The following is an 18,560-nucleotide window of genomic DNA, read 5'->3' as shown; positions in this document are numbered from 1 at the left end:
GAATATGTATGTCTGTATATATGTGTGCTTGTTAAACTTCTTCAGGTGTATGATGATGGTAGATTCATATACCTTGTCACTGAGCTGATGAAAGGAGGAGAGCTGCTTGATCGAATTCTCAGACAGAAGTTCTTCTCGGAACGAGAGGCTAGTGCTGTCTTGTACACTATAACTAAGACTGTGGATTACCTGCACTGCCAAGGAGTGAGTGATTTGTTTTATTCACAGCTCTTAGAGTTAACAAATGCTGTTGGTTACGTGCTTTGAGTGGCTTTTTTTTTAACAGCAGAAGGGAAGATTTGAGTATTTTTCATAAAAGACGATATAAGTGACCCATGTAATTATTCTGCAAGTCCTTCTAACTTCACTTTTACTTATGAAATGGTAGATACTTGTTCTATGCTTGTTTGTGAGCTGGTTATGTTAGTTCCAGTTGCATTATGAGCCAGTATGCTTTTTTATGTGGTTACTGAAATACATTTTTTGTTACTTGAAAGTTAGATAAGTGCATGGAAGTGTTAGTCTCTGGCTTACTATACCTATTGTTTGTTATGAATTGTACAAACATACATACATGCAAATTTTACATCTTCGAAATAATAGATTTTAAAATGTCCTTTTTTAAAGGTAGTGCATCGAGACCTTAAACCTAGTAATATTTTATATACGGATGATTCAAATAATGCTGATTCTATCAGGATTTGTGATTTTGGATTTGCGAAACAACTTCGAGGAGAAAATGGACTACTTCTGACTCCGTGCTACACTGCAAATTTCGTGGCACCAGAGGTATCTTAAGCTGCCATGCATTTTGTCTACACTGGTTTTGATGTATCAAATACTTAATCCTTTCAGTAGTTTTAAAAACAAAACAAAAACCTACCCTGCTAGTTTTCCTTAGATGTGTCTATGAATACTAGTGTATATGTGTTTATTATAAGGCTTTTTAAAAATAGTAGAGTCTACCCTCAAAAATAAGATAGATGCATGTTGAGGATCTTTCTGGGAACAAGAAAGAAACAAGAAATATTGTCAATAGTTACTGTAACCTGTATATTGAACAAGAAACTATAAGAAACTGAAACTATATTGGGATTGGCTTATCCTTCCTCAGCCTGTGTGTGTAGTGGTTTGGGGTTGGGGGGTGGCTTTTTTCTTTTTTTTTTTTTTAAATATATGAAAAGTCTCTAACTTCTTTTTTTTTTTAAAGGTTCTCATGCGACAAGGTTATGATGCTGCTTGTGACATATGGAGCTTGGGTGTTCTTCTTTACACAATGTTGGCAGGGTGAGAAATATTAGCTTATTTTGTTTACCTAAAGTTACAGCATGCTGCACAAATCCATGCTTCTATTAAAATTGTAAGATATTACCTCACTGGTTTGAATGCAGAATAACAAAGACTCTGAAGAGGAACAGGAAGCTGTGAGTTTATAAATTTGAACATAAACAAGGCTTATCTTGCAGGTAGTTTCGGGTCTTCTCTCTCTTCCCTAGTACACGACTAGAGGATGCTAAAGACTCTCCCTAGCTTAGGGGAAAGCTCTTAATCCTTAAAACCATGTGTTGGTTTTCTTTTTTTTCTTCTGCCCCTTGTTCTCCCCCCCACCCTTGCAGTCCATCCTCTTGTATCTCTTTCCGCAGCCTTGATTCATGGCCCTTTTACAGAATGAGCTGGCTTGTAATCTCTCCAGTTTTCTAAACTTCTAAACTTTCATCTAAGCTTTCATTAAGGACTAGAAAGTACTTCAAAAATTAATAGCGTTTATCAATTTCTGTACTGACAGGTTAAGTATTTTTTTCCATTTTTATCTATAAATACTGTCTTTTGGAAACCTTGATCATACAGTACTTCTCCCTGTAAAATAACTATTGCCACTACAGTTTTGTCATCAAAACTCAGTTTTCTGTATTATTTATATGCAGTTATGCAGATCTTGGGCATTACACTGCCTGCGTGTGTAAGAAACATTTTCTGAACAAAAGACACAGCAGGTAAAAAGTAAGGGAGAAGAATGGTCCAACTTGGTTTTCTAGCTTTCCATTTTGTTCCCCTTAAGCTCATCATCTGAAGTACTACAACTAAACTGGTTGGGATACTTCCTAAACCTTTGATGTTGATTGACTTCTATGTAAAGCTTTCAAAGTACTAAGATACAACACATTAATGTGTAGTACTGATTTGATATCTGATGGGTGTTATGAGTTAATTAATTGAGATTTTAATTTTTTTTTTAATTAAAACTAACTTGGTACTGGTCTATGACCATGGGAGATGCCAAAACATTGTACTACTTCTGATCCTGTTAAAAGGTGTACTTTTGAATGTCTAAGTGAATGACTAAAAAGTCATTAAGATAGGGGTTTCAGACTTGCCAGGTGAGTTATTTTGTTCTTCACAGTCGGATTTGTAAGGAAAATAATCTGAATTTACAGGAAAGCCAGTAAACTATTAAAAGCCTCCCAAACCAATAATCTTGTGGTTTAAGCCTCCCAAACTCACTTAAAAATAAATAATAACAAATCTTGATTGATTTGTCTTGCAGCTTTTCCCACAAATTGTAGATGTATTCACATATTGCTCATTCTTTGTGAAAATGTATGCACATACCCCAAACTCTATATTACTCCAGCTTCATTAGACCGTTCTGTTGGGGTACTGTTCTAGGTTTGGATTACCTAATTGCTCTGGCTGTCTAACATAATTTTTGTTTATGAATCATTTTCACTTGATTTGAAAGTCTGCACTAGTTAGAATGTATTATTAAGATACTTAAAACATCTTGTTAATCTGTATTACTATTTATTCTATTTGAGTAACAATTGAGTAACAATTATGGGGAAAAAGAAAATAATAGTTTCAAAGATGAAATGCTAATTAATGTATGCTTTATTTGATAGTATAGAGTGTGTTACTGTCAGTACTTGTCAGAATGATTTATGAGGTTTTAACAACTTCTTTAACATTTTTTTTTCCCTTTCAATAGTTACACTCCATTTGCAAATGGTCCTAATGATACTCCTGAGGAGATCCTGGTACGAATAGGCAGTGGAAAATTCTCCTTAAGTGGAGGCAACTGGGACACTGTTTCAGATGCAGCAAAGGTATAAATGTGTGTTGTGTTTTTTCCTGGTATTTTGTAGAATTCGAACAAACATCTCTTCAGTGCCATGAAACAGACTAATCTAACACACAAGTTAGCTAGTCTTGTCTGCAGTTTATTGCAATAAAGGTCACCAACATCCTGCTCAAAACAGGGTCAGCTCATGATCAGAATAGGTAGCTCAGGGTTTTATTCAGTCTGATTTTAAAAACCTCCAAGGGTGAAGACTATACAACCTGCCCAGGCAGCCTTCTCTTGACTACCTTAATGAGGAAGAAGCTTCTTCTGATTTAAAGCTGTAACACCTCTTGTTTTATTTTCTCCTCTGTCTCCATTTCTTTGGCTGTGCTGGCTGAAAGAATGCAATCATCTCCCTCAGTTTACTTTCTTCTTAATCTGTACTTCTTGTTCAGTTCTCATTGCAAACATGACAGGTGTGCTCTGTTGCTTCACCCAGGTCATTGATACCCATTTTAGGTAGGATGGGTTCCTGTATAAGCTTTCCTAATCATTTAATTCATTGTTTATATTGGACCAAAACCAGATGAATGTGGTATTACTTAAGTGGAAGGATGTCTTTTTACAGTTACATTAGTTATAGTAGCTGACTAGTTTTTGTATTAATGTTTTTTTCCTGTAGTATAGGCTCACTCTTTTGACTTGTTTGACACTGAAGTTGTCAGGTCTTTGTATTTTTGTTACTACTTTCAGCAATTAAACTAATTATTTGATATATATCTTGATATTTTTGCAAATAGTCTGTCAGCTTGATTATGCTCCTTTGTTTAAAGATGCTGTCATGCACCACATATCAATTGCTGTATGCATTTTCAGGGTTTCGTGTTGGCCTACTCTGTAGGTATCTTAGTCACTATTTTTACCTTTCATAAATCTTGGTGTTAGTATTAATTTTTTTTTTTTTTTTACCTAATCCTTTGGGACTGTTATTTGTTCATCCCAATAGGAGTGATTCAGAATACTTGTTGGCTGATTCTGTCTTAGCACAAGTAATTCAATTCTGCATAGTCAAGAACATTTAACATTTTGTACCTAAAACAAAGGGAACATTCTGTCAGCTTGTTCATATTTTGTTTTCTTTCAAGCTATTCCTGTCTTTCTGTGTACTTCCCATCCAGCTCATCTTTTGACCAGCACTACAATTCCTAGCTTGTTACTAATGCTTCTAAACAGCCAAAAACAAATGTTCATTCTTGTTTGGTTTTACTCTTTATATATCTTGAAGGAAAAAATCTTTGGTAGTATATAACGAATGTGTGTGTGTGTGTATATATATATATATATATACACACACACATATACGTATACACACACATATACGTATATGAATTCAACTGTAATATGCTGCAGACCCCAAGTGCCTAGTAGGAACGAGGAAAGGTATTTGCCAATAATATTCTTCCATAAGCACTTTCTGTTAGATTTTAATACTATTTTTGGTCTTCTAGACATGTTATAAACAAAATGAAATATGAAACATGGAAGCAACAGTAAGTTTCTTTACAATAAAGGCCTGCTCTGTTAAACTGATTATAGTACACCACATTGTTTTCAGACTTCTGCAGTGTCAAGGCACAAAATGATCCAATTTATCTGCTGCTTTGTGTGTTTGCATTGTTTATCCCTGCCATATAAGATCCTTTTTAAAAAACTGCCATAATTAATGCCTTATAGTCTGTATTAAGATTATTTTAACTGAATGGTATGTGTTTGTTGTTTTTTATCTAGGACTTGTTATCACATATGCTTCATGTAGATCCGCATCAGAGGTATACAGCAGAGCAAGTATTAAAACATTCATGGATAGCGTGTAGGGACCAGTTGCCTCATTATCAACTAAACAGGCAAGATGCACCACATCTAGTAAAGGTAAACCTGAATATTGCTTGAGCTGATGGATGTGCAATGGTTTGGGTCACCTCTGGAGCTACAGGCATACTGATTTTTGTGCTTAGCTTTCTTTTCTCTTTGCTAGTATGTACATCCTCACTTAAGTTATATAAGCAGACAAATAATCAGTTAACTTTTTTTTTTCGACTTCTCTTTTTGTTCCTTTTGTGCTTTCAAAGCTTAAGGTAGCTTTGGCCATACACGAACCAGCTCAGACAGTTATTTGAGACTTCCACAGGTGCCCTAGCATGCTTATTCAAGAAATTCAGGCATTAAAACAGGCTCCCCAGGGAAGTGGTTTTGGCGAGCTCAAGAAGCATGTGCACAGCACTCTCAGATGTTTTGATTATTTTTTTTTTTGTGTGTGTGTGTGGAGCCATGAGTTGGATTCGATGATCCTTGTGGGTACCTTCTGACTCAGGATAGTCTATTAGTCTATGATTCTATGAAACCTTTGGAGATTTGTTTCTAACTCTATTACAGTCTCCTGACAACAACAACAAATTAGCAATCTAGCTACAATTTTTGTACTTTTATCTGTTTGCTTTTTATCTATGATTCTGACCTGTGATACACAAGCAAATTCTAATATATGCAAACAGCTTTTAAGACTCCATCAGTTTTGTAGAATTAAAAAGCAAAGACCTGTGAAAGCTAGTCTTAATTATGTTGTGTTCATAAGTCAGGACCTGAATAGCCACTTAAGTGGCTATATTTGATAAATCGATGCTAATATTGCTTGGAAGATCCTGATTCTGACCCACATTAAGAGGTTACTGCTACATCTAAGGTATGTAGAAGAACTACACGGGAAAGAAAAAGATGTCATACACCCATGCTTAGAAATCTGAAGGATTCAGTAATAAATCTTCTTTTTCTTTTGAAACAAACTTCATAAAATGTGACCTACTGTAAGCCCAATTTTTATAGAATTCTGTAAGAATTTAATATTGAGTTGTTTTATTTTATTTATATATTTTTTTTAAAAGACTTACAATCTTTTATATGATTCATTGTTCTCTAGGGAGCCATGGCTGCTACATATTCTGCACTGAATCACAAGACATTTCAGCCAGTGTTAGAGCCTGTTGCAGCCTCGAGTTTAGCTCAACGACGGAGCATGAAAAAGCTAACATCTACAGACTTATAGATCCACTGGGACACCTTAGCAAACAGAAGCAAGGGGAAAATCCAATAAGTGGCTCTACTTTGCCTGACCTGTGATCAAAAGGCATCTATGGTTTCCTGCTACACTACTTGAATTCTGTAAAAGTCCTTTTTTAAAAAAGAAAAAAAAAAATCCACAGGTTCATACTGTGTTGTTTTACAGGCTGTATCTGTTAAATTAATTTAACATCAGGTACACACCATAATGAATTTCTCTACACTGTCCTTTAAGAGATCTGTTGCAAATATTATTTCGCATTCTGTATAGTTTTGCTGGGTTCATTTTAAAATGGTTTAGGGGACCCTTGTCAATGACCAAGTTGTACATAAAAAAGTGTCAGTGTAAGGTTTTTTAATTTCTTCACATATTTAAATCCTGTTGTGAAGGACAAATTCTTAATTTTGTAATTGGACACTTAACTGATTCAACTTAATTCACTTTTTCATTACTTTTATGAAAAACTGACTAATGTATTGTGCCAATATTAAATGCATTAATGCTAATTTGGCAGGTCTGTGTTTGCATGGTGCCAGTAACTGATAATTTTATGTGGAAAATATAAACAAAAGCAGTGTGTAAGGTCCTGCACTTTACCTGTAAAATCAACTTGATCACTTGTGACCTGAAAGAAATGCTGGTTAACTAATGGCCTCTTACAGGAAAATGAACACTTCAAATTATTACCATGAATGGTACTGTGTCCTGCACTGAGCTGGAGAAAATACGTATGTGTATAAACAGTCAAAATTAAGGATTGAAATAACATTGTTATTTTAAGACAACATCATGCAATCCAGTTTTGTTTAAAAAAAAAATAATTACATTGTCTATCCATTTGTACAGTGGCTGTATTACTGTTTCCTTGGCAGATGTTTCCACTGAATACATGTATATCCAATATTAAGTATGTTTGGTGTATGAGACAAACTGACACTTTGTTATAACAAACTTGGCATGTGGATTTTAATTTTATTTATTTGATTTTTATAGAACATTGCTTTTATCTGAATCTCTAGCCGCATGTACAAATACTACAGAACATAAATGCAAAATTCTATTTGCCTAACTGTAGGGGTAGCTTGGGAAAATAAATAAGCCTTGCAGTGTGCCCAGATAAGGGAATTTTGACCAAGAAATTTCATAGTTATGGGCAAGTTACTGACAATATCCCGTTGCCGGCACTCACTTGTTCTCTCTGTCTTGGTGTTAGGACTTCAGCTCTTTCTACGTGCTGTGATAGACAGGAAACAAATCTCAGGGCCAGAATCACCTTTGAGTTTTCTGACTCAAAACCAGTGCTGACTTGCATCTGCTCATAGACTGGGAACTAATACATTCAGAGATAATAAGCTTAAAGTAAAATATTTTCACAAGTTGTAGGCATTACTGTACAATTGTATTGACATAGTAGGATGGTACGCATTTTAAACATTAGGTAAGTATATTAGTGACCAACAGTTAGACTGTGAACAGTTGGGGAATGCAAGTGACCAAAAATTGTAGTTGACTGATTTGCTGTCATTGAATTTCCTGTTCCTGATAGCTTTGGCAAATTACAAGACATCTACGATGGCAGAACTCTGCATTTTGAGACAGGAAGAAAAGGAAGAAAAAACTTTCCGAAGAATTCTGGCCTAACTGCCAAGAATGGCAATAGTAACTCAGATCTTAAAATGCAGAGGGTGCTGGCTGTTTTTTGCTTATACCTGTGAAGTACTTGGTGTCACTGAAAGTACTGTTAGATGAGCTGCTTTCTTCTGTTGTGGTGGGGGAAGATGGAAATTATCTGGCCAAATAGTTAGGTATGAATATATGTAAATTTGAGACTCAATGAATATAGCAAACATAGGTGTGCTATTTGTATCATGCAGAACATACCCCATACTAAATTTCTTGAGTGTTTGATAGATGTTGGAAGCATACTGGGGCAATTTGTGCCTGATTTTGAGGTGCCTGTTTGAAATGCTTGAAAGCTATCAAAGAACACGACTGCTTCCTGGAAAGCTTATTGTTTAGTACCAAATCTGCGTCTTACGCAGTTGGTTCATCCTTTTTATTATCAGAGACCTTGGCCCAGAAGTATGTGTGTAAACCTCTTATTTACAGTCTGTAATTTTGTTCGTCAACGTATAAATAACTACCAGAAGAATTTGAATTCACTGAGTAGAGAGGGGTAGAATAGATGTGGTAAAAAATAAGCTACCTTGACCAAGGTCAAGGTGTAACGTGGGTTGTAATGCACTAGGAAAAACTGCGTTGGTAGAGGGTAATGCAAGGAATGGAACAGAACTAAAATGTCAAATTTGAATTGTCTTCAGCTTTCCCGTAAGGTAGCAGCTGGTCTTTAATGGCTTTATTCATGAATCATTTAACAGTGTTTATATTGGTATTTTCTTTTAGCTTGCTTAGAAGCACCACATTATAAGCACCTTAAAAGCATTTTGCACAAATACAGTTGTAAGCAGCTGAAGATACTCAAGTTCTTGTCAAAAGAAAGGTGGTAAGAAGAAATATGCGCAAACAAGATGGATATTCTGATTTTTAGCAAAGAATTTTAAACATAAGTTTATTCCTGGTGTGTTTTTATATCATTACTAGCCTTTAGTGCAAATGGTACTCCTGGGGCAAAGGCAAGGTTTCAGTGACTGCAACATTAACAAGTTGTCTTATCACAAGGAAAACATATGGACAAACATCTTTCTGATATCTGACAAGACCAGCGTATTCTGGTATGCCGATTTTTAATCCTTAAATCACTCGAGGGAAAGAACTTAACTTGCTATGAATATTTCAGCATATCTGTTTTGAAACATTTTGGATATACGGGGATACAAAAGAGTTCTTACACATTTACTTCTAATATGGTATTTAATGATTATCTTTGATACTTCTGTTGTAACCTCATATTTTTTTTCAAGCTCAGATTTTGTTCAATCAATTATTAATACTCATGAACAGATGATGCATTATCAGTTCAGTGTTTGAAATGGAAGAACACTTGAACATGCTCTTGGTTGGAGTGAAAGGTTAGCGTAATGTTTCATTTTCATATCCTCTCTGCACAGTTCAAGACTAGTTATGATCATACTATAATACAAACATTTTCTTCTTCACTGCTCAGATATTTTGGGTGTGATCTCTGTTACTGCCAGCAAAATGACATCTACTCTTATTTTGATAATGGCAGTTATAAGTGAGTGCTAGCTCTCACTAGCAGTCTGATATGGTTCTCACTGAAAGGATTAGATACCTACAGACCTGAACTGTAGCTGGAGCCCGTACTTGATGTATCTGCTTCTTTTTCATTAGCTGGGTATTGCAATTACTATCTTCAGTTTTTCTTTCGCTGAAAACCAGAGAACTCTATTGTATTCCTGTATTTTATTCAAAAGCTACACAGTGGCATCAACATCTGCCAGTGGTGCATAATGAAGAGTGCCCATACCAGCAAACATTAGCGTGGGTAGATTCATTTAAGCTGCTGTTCTGTGGCTTGTCTAAATGCTGTTGTTGTGTATTTTTCCCATTATGCTTGAAACTAGTAAATTCTTCTTGACCCTGTAAAGAGCCTAAGGTGTAGGTGGTCTAAGCATACTTCTAGTTGAGGCCCATGTTCCATGGTTTTAAATGTTCTGCTAGCATTCAGAGAAGGCATCCAAATCCTTACCCAAGTCAGTCATACTGAGCTTGAATTGTCTTCCGTGTTTTAATTCATTTTCCAAAGCTAATCTTAATATATGTATTGAAGAAATTAATATGTCCAGTAGTTAAAATTACATCTAGCAAAGCAACAATTGGAAGTTACTCGCAGTATACACTGGTCATTTGCAGTGACAGATGGCTGCATCTAGTGTTCTCTCTGCTGTCAAATGTTGCAATTAAAAAGTTAGGAGAGCTTAAAAGGATTGAGTTAAATGAATTACATAGTAATATAGTAATTATCCTGATTCATATAAATGAAATAAGGCTCATGCATCAATGCAATTATGGGGTTTTATGTACTTCTGTAGCACTTAAGTTTTTAAATCCTACCAGAGTTGAAACTTTCCTAATGTTTGTGGGAGGGAAGGGAGGAGCAGATTTCAGAAGGCTTCCTAAGCCATGATAATAGGGTCCTTATGTAATGCTATCACAGCTCTACAGGTTTTTTTCAAGCTGCTCATTGAAAGTTCACTTGTTTTTTTTTTTTTTTTTTTTTTTTTGAGTATGTATTGGTATACCTATTGGTAACATGCATACCCTGTTATATACCATGTACCATCCTTCTGCATTAACTTCTCTTTAGTTAAGTACCCTCTGAATAAATTTTGTCCCTACTTCAGTGTATTTTCTTAAACGTTTACTCCCCCAAATTATTTTGTGGATAAGCTTGTATTTTCACTTGAATAGAACAATACAAATCCAAAGCAAAACAAAAACCAACACCCTAGTGTATAGGTATAAAGTTGATTTGAGTATTACGGTATCTTATGTAAATAGAAGTTGCTCACCTGCCCCCTTGCTCCTCCCCGTTAATCGGTGACAGGCTTTCTTGAGATTTTCTTATATAAAGAAAGCAATTTTACTTTGAAAGCTTTAAATGATAAATGATCTTTGATTATGTCTCTTAATAATTAAGATTTGGGAGATAGCCTATTACCAATAATGAGTTTGAATAACATTGGATCTGGGTTTGTGGGGTTGTTATTTTTGCGTGTATATGCGTGAGGACTGAAAACATGCTCAAGGCGGATCTCCTTTGCAGGACAAAGTGTTCCTATTTTGTATGTTTTGCATTAGGCTTATGAGCAGCATTTGCTAAGTAATTGCAGTGTCATAATATCCCAAGCACTTTGGCATCTTGCACTGATACTATGATTAGAGCTAAAACTATTCTGGCACGTGACTGGCTATAAATCTCAATATACAAAAGGGCATTAATTGAAAACAGCGTGCAATGAATCACATGCTCTCTGAGGTACTTCAAAGATGAAACTATACAAAAGGTCCCCGTTATCAGATATTGTAACTGTCATTTCTTTCTCTAAGCATATTGTGGATTTTGTATCATATTGTATTTATTTCATTTAATTTTAAAAAATGTTTTCTTTAAAGCTCTGTATATATTGACATTAAAGTTTGCATTGTACTACGTTCTCTTCTCCTTGTAAGGCTGAATCTAGTAGTGCATTGTATGGTATGTTGTCTTTCTTTGCACTGTGCTGCTAAAAGATACTATTGCCTTGAATACGACATGCCAAAGACAACCTCAAAATTGTATTTATTTTTGTTAAACTTTGTGAATAATGATAAAGGTACAGTTTTAAATAGCTGGCAGTTCCTTGAGTACTAGAATAAAAAGGTTGCAAATTCATAATATTTTATAGTTGACAAAAATAGGTCATTTATGATTTGGAAGTTCAACTCTTTTTTAAGAAAATTGATATAAAGATCAATGAGCAAACATTCCTAAATTAAATGTACTGTGAATTGCATTATTTGGTAAGCCTTGCCAAAAACAACACATACATCAAGAGCTGTTTATAAATTTATATTCACAGTAAAGTGTTTCATGCCCCACTTTCAATAAACCATACATTCACTGATAGGATTGATGTATTACTTTAGGGCGGGATAATCTACCTTCTGTACATTTTTCAGGTATTCAGCTTTGACTTCATGTATACAAGAAGAAATAATTTTTCTGCAAAGGTCTGGTCCTTTGAAATAAAGGCACTTACATTGCAAATGAGAGTAATCGCATTAACAGCAGTGACCTGCACAAATGGTTAACTATCTGCATCAGTGTTTGCCATGTGAGGTCATAAAAAGTTGTAGTGAAAAGCTCTTTCTACTACAGTGGTTTGGTTTTGAAATTAAGATATATTGCTTCAGCTGATAGAAATCTTTTGTCCTATATCTGAGCTATTACTACAAAGCCAAGTGTTGATACATCACTACTAGGTGGCAGCACACTTCGCTATGTAGCTAACCCCATCACAGGATGAGTATGAGATAAGTCAATGTAATTGCACTGAAGTGCAATACGTGGCTTTAAAATAAGGTATTTGGTAAGTAGTGCTGCAGTCTTGTTTTTCAGTTACCATATTGGTCCAAATACAGATAAAGGATTTTTCTAAAATTGCCTGAAGTAAATCCATCTCCCAGCTCCTGCACTTTTTAAAGGCTCCTTTAGGCCTTTCTGGGGGCAGGATGCCTGGCCCTTGGCATCGCCTGCTGGGGAAGAAGCCCTGAGATAACTGCTGAGCAGTCTGGCAAACGCGAAGTGCTCCAGATTTTGTGATGTTTTCATTAGTAAGTCGATAATTGAAGTAGGAAGGGGGAAGCAGGAGCTAAATGAGGACCAAGTGCTTTGTGGCAGGGGGTTGTTGCCTTTCCCCGGGCAGCCAGAAGTGTGCCAGAGGGTGGCTGTGCCCCGGGGGCTGCCAAAGCTGCTATGGGGGCTGGTGGAGGGCTGAAGCCACTGGTGGTGCCTGGAGGGGTGGTGGAAGCCATAGGGGAGGCAGCAAGAAACAGGTTTGCAGAGGAGGGTGGCTTGCTGCGTTTGGTGTTGGTAGTGGCGAAATTGGACTAAAAACTTCCAAAAAACTACCAACAACCCCAAGCTCTCAAGTAGTGCATTCTTTGTATGGTTGAGACTGACTGCTGCTGGGAAAAGAGGCAAGGTAAGGATTTAACAAACAAACAAACAAAAAAACCTCAGGTGCCAGTGAGGAGATTTAGGAACAAGACTAAATAGCGTATGTTCTGTATTGCTGTGCTTTCTTGCAAATCTTGGCTGCAGAAGAGCTCAGTTTTGCCTGTGATTCATCTCTGAAGCTTTATGAGGTACCTTCCCACCTCTTTCTTTTGTGTTTTAACAGGATAGAAAACGTTAAAAAATGTGTTTTGTGAGCATTTTTATGTTCACCTTAAAATAGGTGCGTGCTTTAGCTGAGCAACTTTCCTCAGGCAGCCACTGAATCAAGGTGCCATCGCTGACGGCACAGTGTGGTGCTGAGCTGGAGGAGACACAGCGATGGGCACCGTGGCCAGGGAGGGCCTAGGCTGGGTTCAGGGATCCCTGCCCTTGAACCACAGGTGAACCACCTTGATCCCTGCACCTAGAAACACAGGTGAGTGAAGAGGAGGACCGTAGTTCGCCTTCCCTCACGTGTAACATGCTTTTGCGACTTAAGCACCTCACGGCGGTGCCCCAGTACCGAGGGGCTCCCAGTACCCGGAGCCGGGGCTGTGGCGGCCGGGAGATGGCGGCAGCCCTGCACGGCACGGCCTGGGCTGGGGGCATGGAGCAGGGGGGGTGCGGCCCCGCAAGGGTTTATTTTATATCAGATGCTCCCACTTCTGATTCAGAGGAGCAAAAATATAAAAATCCACAAAATAGAGGTCAAATCTCTTCGTTTAGTGATCTGTTCAAAGCTTTTTGGATTCTGCTTCGGCAGAACTGGCTTAGAAGCGTACTTAGGTGCCTGTAACACAACTTTTTTGATTATTTTTCTATTTTTCTATTTTGATTTTTTGATTAGGGATTTTTTTTTTTTTTTTTATAGTTTACTATTTCGATTAGGGAACTTACTGCAATTTGAATATTCCGTGACTCTGCAGGATTCAGCATTGGGGTAGATTCTACTGTAGAAAATCTTGCTGACAACAAGACAACACTTGAGGGAATAAGACAACTCCTCATGAATAAAAATTATTTAAGAGCTTTTTAAGAGTTAAGGAAGCATGCTGGCTGGTTTGCTGAATGGTGACGGGCTGGCACTGACCTGCACCACCATGTCCTGGAAGGGCCAGCATAGGGGGAAGTCATAGTAATTCTCTGGCTGAGGTTTCTCTCAGGTTCACGTCATTTCTTATACCTGAATTTACAATTATTTGTAGCAGAGGCTGCCTCTGTGTGCCAGTTGTGCCCCAGTAAAACAAGTGCTTTCCTCGCAGGTCGGTGAGGGGCACAGAACCATCGCATAGCGTTAATAATCGGCCTCAGGTAACGAACTCCCCCTGTACCGAGCTGGGAACGCATCCTTCGGCTGTCTGCTTAATTTTCTGCGTCTCACGGAAAATGATCAAATTTGGAAACAGCTGAAAGAATTCATTTAAATGCATTGGGAATGGTTGTCAGTGATGGAACGTACTACCAGAAGGGCAAATCTGAGGAAATTAGTAACATAACCGAAAGTTCCTAGCAAACTACTGAGAGAGGCAATGTAAACTTGGTTTCAAATTAATTACCACAAATAAACATTTGAAATGCTACAGGCCAAATTAATATTTCAGAATTCTTTGCTATTTATTACTGTGCTTAATTTTCTTACTTAAACGTATTTTGGGCCTTGGGCTGTTAAGAATTTAATTTTTGAGGTAGTTTAATGAATTATAAAACATGCTTTAAACAGAAATGAATAACTAATAAATGCCAAAAGTGATTAATTTTCTGAAACGTGGAAAGTCCTTTGTATTTAATTAAAAAAAAAAAAAAATTGCCCTAAATTATTGGAAAGTGAAGAGAAAGAAAACAGAGTGGATCAATGGAAGTTTTGATTAGCTTACCGAAGGATGAGCGGCTCAGCTTTTGGGCCACGGCAATGACTCCCAACCAGGTGGTGGGGCCTGGAAGGTGGTTCGCCTTACAGGGCTTTGCACATATTCGTAGCTTAATGGTAAGGGATTTTAAAGATATTTTGTTGCTACTAAGGGCTGTTGCTGCTGATCATACCATCACAAGAGTTGCCGCAGCTGCTTTTAGGAGAATGCTCACTTTTCACAACTGTTGCTTTAGAAACGCTTGTAAAATGCTCACTGGTTGAACGTGACCTTTGTTAGCAGCGAAATTTCAGTGTTAAATTACTTCCTAATTCTATTAGCTTGATATGTAACTAGCTTTTGAGTGTGTTTTATGGCTGCTGTTGGGAACTGTTCTATTATCTGTACAGCTCTGATGTTGTACAAGCTGAGTGAAAAGCAAAGTCTACGGGAAGGCTGCTTTTGGAGTGGGTTGTTTCTGCAGGAAGGAGGCACTGCCAGTATTGGTGTCATTTAACTATAGGTATGAATTGATTTAGCTAGGTGATACCCAGACATTTTAGCCTTTGCATGTTAACAAGCAGTATGTCACTAATGTCTTGCACACAGCTTTAAAAAATAAAAATCAAAGCACTCTTAAATGGTGAACTGGCCAGGAAGAGCTGCTGTGTGCTTCAAGCTGTGGTGTCCTTGCAGGATCTGGGTGCTGAAGGGGGCAGGTTTCTCTTTACAGGAATTTGCGGACCCACCTGGCTCCAGGCTGTGAAAGAAAAGAGATGTCAGTCTTTTCTAAGGATGTTAACACTTGGGTATGTTTGTATCCATGATTTCATGGCATTTGGGGATCCCTGGGGGGTGTGTGATGTGCAACCCTCCCGCTCGGGTACCACCACGATGGATGAGGGCCACCCCAGGGCAACCCAGATTCTGCTTCTTCCCTTCAGCCTTACCAAGGGTGCAGATCTTGATGCTCGGATGCCTGTGGTGACAGCCGCTGCCTCAGCCCTGTTCGATGCAGCAGCCCCTGGGAAGGTCTTGTGGGGGCTGGCAGTGCCTGGGGGCGAGCGACTTTGGCTGAAGGCGGGGAAGGCCTTGACGGTGAAGCCTTTCTTCAGCGAGATGATCTCCAGGCAGGGAGGGGAGATGCTGGCCCTCACTGTCCCCGGGCTGTCCTCGGGGACTGCTGCAGGGGGCTGGCAGGTGACTGGAGGCCCCTTGGCTTCATTGCAGGGTGAGAGCAACTGAGGGGAGCGGCTTGCACGCTGCTGAACATGCCCCCACTGTGGGCTTTGCTGCGTGGAGGGGGATGCCGGCTGGCCCCACTGCGGCGTTGTTTTTATTTCTAAAGAAAATGCAGGATTTGGCTCCGCAGGACTCCAAGCAGCTGCTGAGGCTGGTGCAGGAGAGGTCCTGGCTGCAGCCGCAGCGACGGGTGCCTTTTTTTGCTCGAAGATGAAGAGCAGAGGCTGCTGCCAACCAGCATTGGGCCGGGCTGCTGGTGGGCTCGATGGCCCCGGCTGCCGTGCGTTCGCCACCAAGGGCTTGGGTTTGCAGCTGGAGCCTGTGGGCTGCCCCCGGGGCTGGGAGGGGGCGACTGTTGTGGCAGGGGCTGCTCGGCCAGCCGGGGGCCTTGTTGTGTGCTTCTGGTGCTGGAAGATGGAAATTTGGCACGTTACTGACCACCCCACGCTGCTCACATTGCCCCCTGTCCCTCCTGTGGATGCAGGGACCTGCTCCAGTCCCTGCAGGCCCCGCACGTTGTCAGATGCGAGCCTCGAGCGTACTCACGTGTAAGTCTGATGGCTTTGATCTGGGCTTTGACCCTGGTCGGCACGGCTTGGAAAACTTCAGGGGAAAATTCATCCGTGGCTGTTGCATTGGCTTGGACATTTTGGTATCTGAAATTCAAACAAGAGAGAGGGGAGCATGGAGAGAAAAAGCTTTACCTTGTACACGTGATGATCAGGCCTAGGCATTTTGGGGCGATGAAACGTTTCTTGCTGCTTTTAAAATCAATGAGATAAAATGGCGTTCTCACTGAATTTTTCTAATATGCTCTATCTAAATAAGTGGCAAGTCATACACTGCTAATGACAGTAATGCTTGTATGGTATTTTAAATAAAAGTAAACACTTAAACACGTCGTTGGATTAAAATTGCATTTTTGGTTAAATAAAGGTTGTCATGCTCTTCCACTCCAAGCCGTGTTTCATTTAATCTGTGATAGAAACACCCAGGGTATAGCCCCAACAGAGCGCAGTTGTGCTTCGAGGAGCATCACGCAACAGTTCTTTGCACCAGTCTGGAGAAAGCTGCAGCATGGGGGAAGACCCCCACCTCCTGCAGGACCGTGGACAGGTGAGTGGGTGCCCGCGTCCATCCTGCCTCACCTCGGGGTCACGCTGCTGCTGGGACGCTCCTCTGCCCTGCGTCGGGGCTGGCGTCACTGCTTTCTCTGCTATTTTCTTCTCTCAGCCCCAAATTCATTGGGCATATCCTTTAGAAGAGGCAGAAGAAAGCAATACAGAAGTAGGCACAACCTTGTTCTGAATCCCAGCCAGCTGGGTGCATGGCAGCTCTTAGGACCACAGTTTACCCAATCTAGACTTGACATAACTGAATTTTTCCTGGGCTACTTCAAAGACAAATTATTTTGTATGCACATATTCTTCTGACCATTTAGTTTGTTTCATTTAAAAGTGAAAAGATTAGAATGGAGAGGTTTTCCTAGTTTAAGTTTCCTAGTTTACGTTTGAATGTGGGGCTTGTGGAATGCTTAAAATTATATGAACCTCATCTTGACGTGGGGATTTATGTGTATGGCTTCCTGCACGTTGAGATGAGAATACCTATCATTAATTTTTGTGGCTTGAAACCAAGCTTGATTTAGATGCTTTCTTCCCAAGGGAAGAGACATTTTATAAAATCACCACAGTGGTAATTGTTTTGAGTTCAGAGTGAACTAACTTAAACTTCACATGAATCAATTGTGTACTGTAAATGATTTATGCCCTAGTACATGCCTTCAAATGTCCTTACAAATTATATGGAGCTAAGAATAGGATGATTTGCTGCCAGTGACGCTTTGTGGTACATTCAGCAAAAGTGTTTGCTTGCAGATCTTGTTATAGGAATATCCTGATAATCAGTGGGGTCGATGAAACAAACTCCTTCCGAATGTTCCCTTTCTTGAGTGAGCAGAAATACAGACGTGTACATATACAAACCCAGCATCTCTCCTACAAGGCATTACCTCGTTAAGGGGGCGTTGGTTTTACATGGTACAGGCGCTATTCCTTCTCAGCAGAAGAGAAAATACTTTGACAACAATAAACGTAGATGCTCAACAAGGCTAGAGGTCTGACAAAGGTATCCCTGCTAACAGTTTTCCAAAGGTGTGAGCATCAGGGGGAGATAATTATTATTCGGGATGCAAAGATGAAAAGCTGCATGCAATTTAGTACTCGGATGACACTAGCAAAGGGAAATTTAATTTAGAAGATCAAACAAAATTTCTTAATGTCTTGGAAGATAAAGCTGAGAGGAGAAGAAAAAGGTATCATCAGGAAAGAAACACTAGAAAATGCAGTGCAAAAATATATTTCAGTATATCTAACTGTGAAGTCTTGCATTTCTTGGCAAATTTCTATATTCTGCTGTATTTTTTCCCATACTTTACCTGTTTTCTATAAATCCTAGTTTAAAAAGTCCTTTTATTCTTTGGGTTTTGAAATTTCCTAAATTCTTTTTACTTTGAAATTATTTTGCTTCGGAGCCTTTAGAATGCTTGAATCGATTTCTGTTTCTTTTCTTATTAATGAAACCATTCATCCAAGAAAACTTTGGAGAAGAGAG

At 38.8% G+C, this 18,560-nt stretch overlaps 1 protein-coding gene across 2 annotated transcripts in view; it reads left to right on the top strand.

Annotated features, from left to right (window-relative positions):
* RPS6KA6 (ribosomal protein S6 kinase A6) overlaps positions 1–11,887 on the top strand; it is a 41,959-nt gene extending 30,072 nt beyond the window's left edge. For both annotated transcript variants that reach the window (XM_082770527.1, XM_082770526.1), the window contains exons 17-22: positions 46–204; positions 628–789; positions 1,211–1,287; positions 2,987–3,104; positions 4,850–4,990; positions 6,036–11,887. In XM_082770527.1, coding sequence (XP_082626653.1) covers positions 46–204; positions 628–789; positions 1,211–1,287; positions 2,987–3,104; positions 4,850–4,990; positions 6,036–6,161 — 783 coding nt within the window. In that variant the 3' untranslated portion in view covers positions 6,162–11,887. The remainder of the gene's footprint in view (positions 1–45; positions 205–627; positions 790–1,210; positions 1,288–2,986; positions 3,105–4,849; positions 4,991–6,035) is intronic.
* Positions 11,888–18,560: the final 6,673 nt, after the last annotated feature.

The sequence above is a fragment of the Aythya marila genome (genome assembly GCF_965140915.1).
Source record: "Aythya marila genome assembly, chromosome: 13".
NCBI classification, from domain to species: domain Eukaryota; kingdom Metazoa; phylum Chordata; class Aves; order Anseriformes; family Anatidae; genus Aythya; species Aythya marila.
The sequence above is the reverse complement of the archived record's forward strand: the minus strand, read 5'-3'. Positions and strand labels throughout refer to the sequence as shown.